The 6,863-nt window shown below is 41.4% G+C and overlaps 1 protein-coding gene across 3 annotated transcripts in view; it reads left to right on the top strand.

The window, feature by feature from the left end:
- Positions 1–3,154, top strand: part of ZDHHC13 (zinc finger DHHC-type containing 13) — a 54,007-nt gene extending 50,853 nt beyond the window's left edge. For 2 of the 3 annotated variants that reach the window (XM_003254308.4, XM_003254309.4), the window contains one exon: positions 2,556–3,154. In XM_003254308.4, coding sequence (XP_003254356.2) covers positions 2,556–2,694 — 139 coding nt within the window. In that variant the 3' untranslated portion in view covers positions 2,695–3,154. The remainder of the gene's footprint in view (positions 1–2,555) is intronic. The other variant, XM_030829543.1, reaches the window with a different exon arrangement.
- The last annotated feature ends 3,709 nt before the right edge of the window (positions 3,155–6,863 follow it).

Below are 6,863 nucleotides of genomic sequence, written 5' to 3' on the forward strand. Positions count from 1 at the left end.
TATGTTGAATGTGCCCACTTGTACCAGGGAGAAGCCAATTTTTCAGGTTTGGATTTGTTCCCCCTGGAGCATTTGGTTGTATAAAACACGTTTTCAGTTGAAAATGAGAGTATGTGTAGAAAGACCTTCGTCTTATGATATGAAAGATCGGGCTTTGAAGCTTATCTCCCTGCCACTTATGGCAGGGTCTTGGAAACTGAGAGTGCTGCAGAGGTGACCCAGAGCCCTCTGGGAATTTGAACGCCCGCTGCATATCTCATGAGCAGTCTATTTTAAAGCATGCTCTTGGTACAAGATGAAACTGTTAGGCTGTTAGACAAGGGGATCAGAGACTGGGATATGACTACAATGTGTATATAGGAGAGGAAAGAAATTGACTTAATTGGGAAGAGATGGCTAAAGCAATGGGGAGTGGAGAGGAGTGTAAACTTGTGATCATTGTTTCACATTGACAGTGATAATAAAGTCCCTTTCTTTGTAGCTTAACCAGAGAAATAAATATTTACTCCACTAAACTATGGCAGCCTGTAATAGAGTTGGAATTTGAAGCTGAGCCTTGAGAGATGTGAGGCAGGGCACAATGGAGTTGGGAGGGAGGAAGGGCATTCCAAGCCCTAGAGAAGAGTCTGAATAGAGGGACACATGAGAGCACTAGAGCACGTTTGCTGAGTGATGGCAGCATCAACTGGAGGAACTCAAGAGAAAACCTGAGTCCCGCCCAAACCAAAGATTTTACTTGTTTTCCTCCCCTAAGTTACTTTTACTCAGTACAGTAGTCACCCTTTCTCCATGAGGGATATGTTCCAAGATCCCCAATGGATGCCTGAAACTGCAGATAGTACTGAACTCTGTATATACCATGTTATTTCAGTCTGATAACCCAACAGGCAGGTAGTGTAGACAGAGTGGAAACACCAGACAAAGGGATGATTTATGTCTCAGGCAGACAGTGCCGGATGGCATGAGATTTTATCATGCTCCTCAGAACGGCATGCAATTTAAAGTTTATTAATTGTTTATTTCTGGAATTTTTCATTTTAATATTGTTGGGCTGCTGTTGACCACGGGTGACTGAAACTGAAACCAAGGGGAAGGAGACACTACTCTAACTAGCTTTTCAGCCAGGCCCTATAAATTTCTAGCATGTGTCCCCACTGCCACCCCGTCAACTCCACATAGCCTTCTTCCCAGGAAGTTGCCCTCTGAATAGTGTTGGTCCTTTACTGGCAGCAATGCCATCATCCCCATGCAGAACACAATCTTCTGAACAGCAACGCAGTCACCCTCATGGACAGGTGTGTTTTGATGTGTGTAAGGGATTGGGTTAGGCACTTAAAAGATGGAGCATATGCGTAAAAATGAGCATTTCTCATAACTGGAATAGATAGTAGTACTTCTGAAATTTAATGGAGAAAAAATGATGCCTAAGACAGTGTAGTCAGGAAAGCTCCAGTGGAAATGTGGACGTTGGCCTGGGCCTTGAGAACTGGTAGGACTTGAAAGGATAAGGGGGTTCCTGAGCTAAGTGCAGAGCACAGTGTGCGTTCCAGGCTCACACAGCTATGATCGTGGGAAAAATAGAGCCAGAGTAGCTGGAGCAGGAGATTCATAAAGATGCACAGAGGAGCTAGAACTTGAGAGATACATTGTATAGAGCCTTAAATACAAAGAGGAGGATTGTTTATTGGAGCCTCTAGGCAGAGGAGTATCTTTAAAGGGTTTTGATTGGGAGGTGAGGGGCTATGACTGTTTCAGGGTTTTTGGAGGACAACAGTCTGCAATATGCAAGATGAATTAAAAGGAATTGAGACAGAGAATTCATTTAGAGAGTTACTTATAAGGTTTAGGGAGGCCGGGCGCAGTGGCTCATGCCTGTAATCCCAGCACTTTGGGAGGCCAAGGTGGGTGGATCATGAGGTCAGGAGATTGAGACCATCCTGGCTAACAAGGTGAAACCCCGTCTCTACTAAAAAAAATACAAAAAATTAGCCGGGCGTGGTGGTGGGCGCCTGTAGTCCCAGCTACTCAGGAGGCTGAGGCATGAGAATGCCATGAACCTGGGAGGTGGAGCTTGCAGTGAGCCGAGATGACGCCACTGCACTCTAGCCTGGGCAGCAGAGCAAGACTCCGTCTCAAAAAAAAAAAAAAAAAAAAAAAAAAGGTTTAGGGAAAATCCCATCTTGTTGATTACAGTTGTTCTGGCCTATGTGGCCTTTGAGGTAATCAAGGTCTGAATTAAGGAAGTAGGAATAGAAAGAAAGAAACTTATTGATGTCAGTGGCCAGTCCATTAAGTGGGGAATCCAAAATGAAGTGACGACGAAAAACCCAATTAAGTGGCTGAGCGAGCAGAAGCCAGGAAATCTCAAAATACAGATTCAGGTCCAGAAATAGACTTCAGTTTTTAAGGTCCCAGAAGCCCAGGAACTATCTGATCTACCCCTGGATTTCTGCAAGATGTTCAAAGGACATTGTATATTATAGATTCTCCATAAATATTTGTCCAGCTACACAGGAAATATAGTAAGACATGTTCTCTTTTTTTTTTCTTGGCAGTCTTGGATTCATGCAGAACCTGGCAGATTTCTTTCAGTGTGGCTGCTTTGGCTTGGTGAAGCCCTGTATGGTAGATTGGACATCACAGTACACCATGGTCTTTCACCCAGCCAGGGAGAAGGTTCTTCGCTCAGTATGAAGAAACGCAACCCAAAACTCTCAATCTGATTTGTTTTTGTTAATGTTGATGCCCTGTAGTTTGAAAGTGAAGTGAAGATTTAGAGTTCACCTAAGTCCAAAGGAAAACACGTGGTTTTTAAAGCCATTAGGTAAAAAAAGTTCTCAATAAAGGCATTACAATTTTTTAGGTTTAGAAAGATGGACTTTTCTGATAAATCTTGGCAGACATCTAAAAAAAAAACCGTATTTTTCACAAGAAAATGCAAGTTACTTTTTTTGGAAATAATACTCACTGATTATGGATAAAATGGAGTATTTTCAGATACTATATTGGCTGTTTCAAAATAGTACTATTCTTTAAACTTGTAATTTTTGCTAAGTTATTTCTCTTTGTTGTATCTATAAATATGTAAAAAATATTTAAATAGATGTACCTGTTTTGCTTTCACACTTAATAAAAAATTTTTTTTTGTAGTTGAGACTTGGTTTCTGACACTTAACACTTCTAGAGTCTTAAATTAAGATGTACATAGGACACAAATTAGTTCACAATTCCAGGAATGAGTTGAGATTATGATTAATACCAGTAAGCAAGATTTAATTTGGTTTTTCATCTTACTTAGAAAATAGAACTTAGAAAGTCTTAAATATTAATTACAACTTTACTGAGTACCCTCAAAATATTAGACTGGTATGACTATAATTACTAATTTCCCTTGTTCTACAGGAAATGCTAATTCAACTTTAGTATAGTATTTATACACTCCTGGGCATGGCACCTTCCTGCCGAGCAACCTCCCTCGGGTTCCTGTTGCTCTTGGGGTAAAAGCAAAAATTCTCATTGTGACCTACAAAGCCTTGAAGCATATAATCCTGTTTTGTTTAGCAGTGTCAGTGGATCATGTTGTACTCTAATCATGTTGGCCTTTCATTTCAAGGATCCATTCTTTCTTCTACCCGAGATAAGAGATGCAGATAAGGAAACTAAAGCCAAAGAAGTTTTTATCTTCCCCAGGGTCACAGAGATACCAAATGGGGCTGCCACTTTACAGTCACAGTCACCTAGAATATCGCGTGACACATAATATTTGTTCAAAAAATATTAGAATTTGTTGAACCAATTTCAGGGTTTTAAGCAAGAGATGATGCTATCAGAATTGTGTTTGAAGACTGTGCTTCTCAATTGGGGTACAGAAGAGCTTTTTCAAGGTATATTCTCTTTCTCCCTTCTTCTCTCACCAACTCCTACTAAGTTAGTATCGTGGCCCAAATGGTCCAGAGACATTAGATCAGAGTCACAGGGATAGGGTGGGTGTCTAGGGCTCACAGTTTAAAATTTAGTTTCTCCATCTCAGACCTTTCAAATCAGTCTCTGGGGAGAGAGTGCTGGAATCCTAATGATTCTTACATATGCACACTACTGTTTGAGAATCATTTACTTAAGGAACCTTACCTTCATCATTCTAGACATTGTGAAAAGTTTAAGCTTGAGAATCACTGCTTAATAGGTATGCAGTTGTAGTGGTAAAGAGACCAGATTCTAGGGACCCTGGGTTTGAATCTATGACCTACTAATTACTGCATAAGTTACTTTTAATCCCTTTGGGCAAATGACATAAATCTCTAGAACCTCAGTTTCCTCATGTGGATTATGTAGATAATAATAGTAAACAATTTGAAATGTCATTATGAGAATTAAATGTGTTGATGTTTAAAAGTGCTTAGAATTGTACTTGGCATATAGTAAATGTTCAATAAATGCTGGCTATTAATTGAGAAGTCTAACAGAAAACTGATTAACGAGAAAGATAAGCTAGAGGTAGAGAAATGCACCAAATCCAGCCTTCCGTGCTCTGTGTTGTATGTTCTAGGGCTAGAATTCTGCAAGCCACAGTCTCCCTGCCAGATGACTTCCTGTTAAAGTCTGCCAGTAGACCGCAAGGAGGAGCAGAAAAGGGACTTATCCCATTCTTCTTGCCAGCTCTTCCTCTCAGTGTTGCTCCAACGATGGCCCTTTGCCCTGCAATGACATTTTGGAACCAATGTCTAACTTTTCTTCTTCCCAAAACCTACTTCATTGTGCCCCATTAGAAGTACTAGCAATAACCAGGCAGGCTCTCTCCTTTGACATCTGACTTCTGCCCCGGGATACTTCTTCTCTGGGCATCTGAATTATGATAACCCATCTCTTCTCTTAGTTTCTCTATTCCCAGGAGTGATAGGTGCCTCTAGCAATTACTATCTGTGTTAAATCAGTGTGTTCCCTTTTTACTTTTTCAAAACTAATAGCACGTGTTTAGCTAATTCTCTCTACTATAATCTCTTTATTAAAATGACTAGTGTGGTTTCTATTTTTCTGGTGAAACTTGACAGATACAGAATATTAGAAATAAGCTGTTAATGATGGTCTAGGCAAGAGGTAATGAAGACCTGAAGCAAGATGATGACAGTGGCACAGAGGAGACCCAGCAGGCCCAGATCACAGAGTGGATGTGGGGAGAAAAAGAGGAGTCAAAGATGGCTTTGAAATGTTGAACCCAATGAATGAGAGGATGAAGATGCTACCTGAGAAATAAGGAACACAGTGTGGGGAGACTAGGTGATGAGTTTGGTGGCTGGGATCTACTGAGTTTGAGGTACTTGCAGGCTATCCAGTGGGAAAGTCTAGAAGGCAACTGGAAAGAGGCCAGGACATGGATGGGAATCATCTGCATAGATGGATAAGATTGTCACAGGGGAGAGATAGAAAATAGATGAAAATGGACAGTCACCTTCCTCAAATGGAAAGATGAATGCTAAAAAGATACCCAAGATGACAACTAATGCGAACAGACAGACTAAAAAGTGTGAGAGGAAGGAGAAGGGCAGGAGCAAAAGCTTATGGAAAATGGATTTAGGGAGCTGGAGAAGGAAGAAGTAACTAAAAGGAGATCGAGTAGGAGGACGAGAAAGTAGTGTCAGCCAGAGACGGTGCCACTCCTGTAATCCTAGCACTTTGGGAGGCCAAGGTGGGCAGATCACCTGAGGTCGGGAGTTTGAGACCAGCCTGACCAACATGGAGCAACCCCATCTCTACTAAAAATACAAAATGAGCCGGGCATGGTGGCGCATGCCTATAATCCCAGCTACTTGGGAGGCTGAGGCAGGAGAATTGCTTGAACCTGGGAGGTGGAGGTTGCGGTGAGCCGAGATTGTGTCACTGCACTCCAGCCTGGGTAACAAGAGGGAAACGCCACCTCAAAATAATAATAATAATAATAATAATAATAATAATAATAATAATGATAGTATCATAGAATCAAGAGAGGATTTATCTCAGAGAGGAAGCAATCAATTGGCAGGAACTAAGGAGCAGCTTGAGCAGAAGTTGAGAATAGCAGACGAAAGACAAAAGAGTTTGTGATTAAGGGGTTATTAGTAGGGCCGGGCATGGGGGATTGGTGAATCACTTTAGGCCAGGAGTTCGAGACCAGCCTGGCCAACATGGTGGAAAACCCATCTCTACTAAAAATACAAAAATTAGCCAGGCGTGGTGGTACACGCCTGTAATCCCAGCTACTTGGGAAGCTGAGGCAAGAGAATCACTTGAACCCAGGAGGCAGAGGTTGCAGTGAGCTGAGATAGTGCCATTGCACTCTAGCCTGTGCAACAGAGCGAGACTCCATCTCAAAAAAAAAAAAAAAAAAAAGAGGTTGTTAGTGGCCTCAGTTATTAGTGGTGATTGAGGATGGAGAGTAGAGGCAAGGAAGACTAAAGAGTCTAAAAGACTAAGGACTAAGTGGAATCTAGTCTTACAGCTTGGCTCTGAAAGGAGAGAGGAGACGGCAGTAGCTTGTGGCATAATAGCAAGGTTTAGTCTTTGTTTTATTTTAAATCCAAGACAAACCCAATCATGTTTTTCAGGGCCAGGGAAATGTGACTGTTATGCTATTTTGCCATAACTTTATTCCTTTCTTCAAATATCTATATAGCCACATTGGAGACAACAAATTTGAATCTCTTTCGTAAGTATCAAGCAAAATCTTGATCACCCTGTGACTTAGGATGGACACTGGTGCCATGAGTGGAATCACTTGGATGTCTCACAGTCTATATTTCAGGTGTGTAGTAGTCACGGGAGCTCATGCAATAATAAATATCCTCCCAATCTCAGTGGCTTCACACAATGTTTCTTTCTCATGTCATGGT

The sequence above is a fragment of the Nomascus leucogenys genome, chromosome 15 (assembly GCF_006542625.1).
Source record: "Nomascus leucogenys isolate Asia chromosome 15, Asia_NLE_v1, whole genome shotgun sequence".
NCBI lineage: Eukaryota > Metazoa > Chordata > Mammalia > Primates > Hylobatidae > Nomascus > Nomascus leucogenys.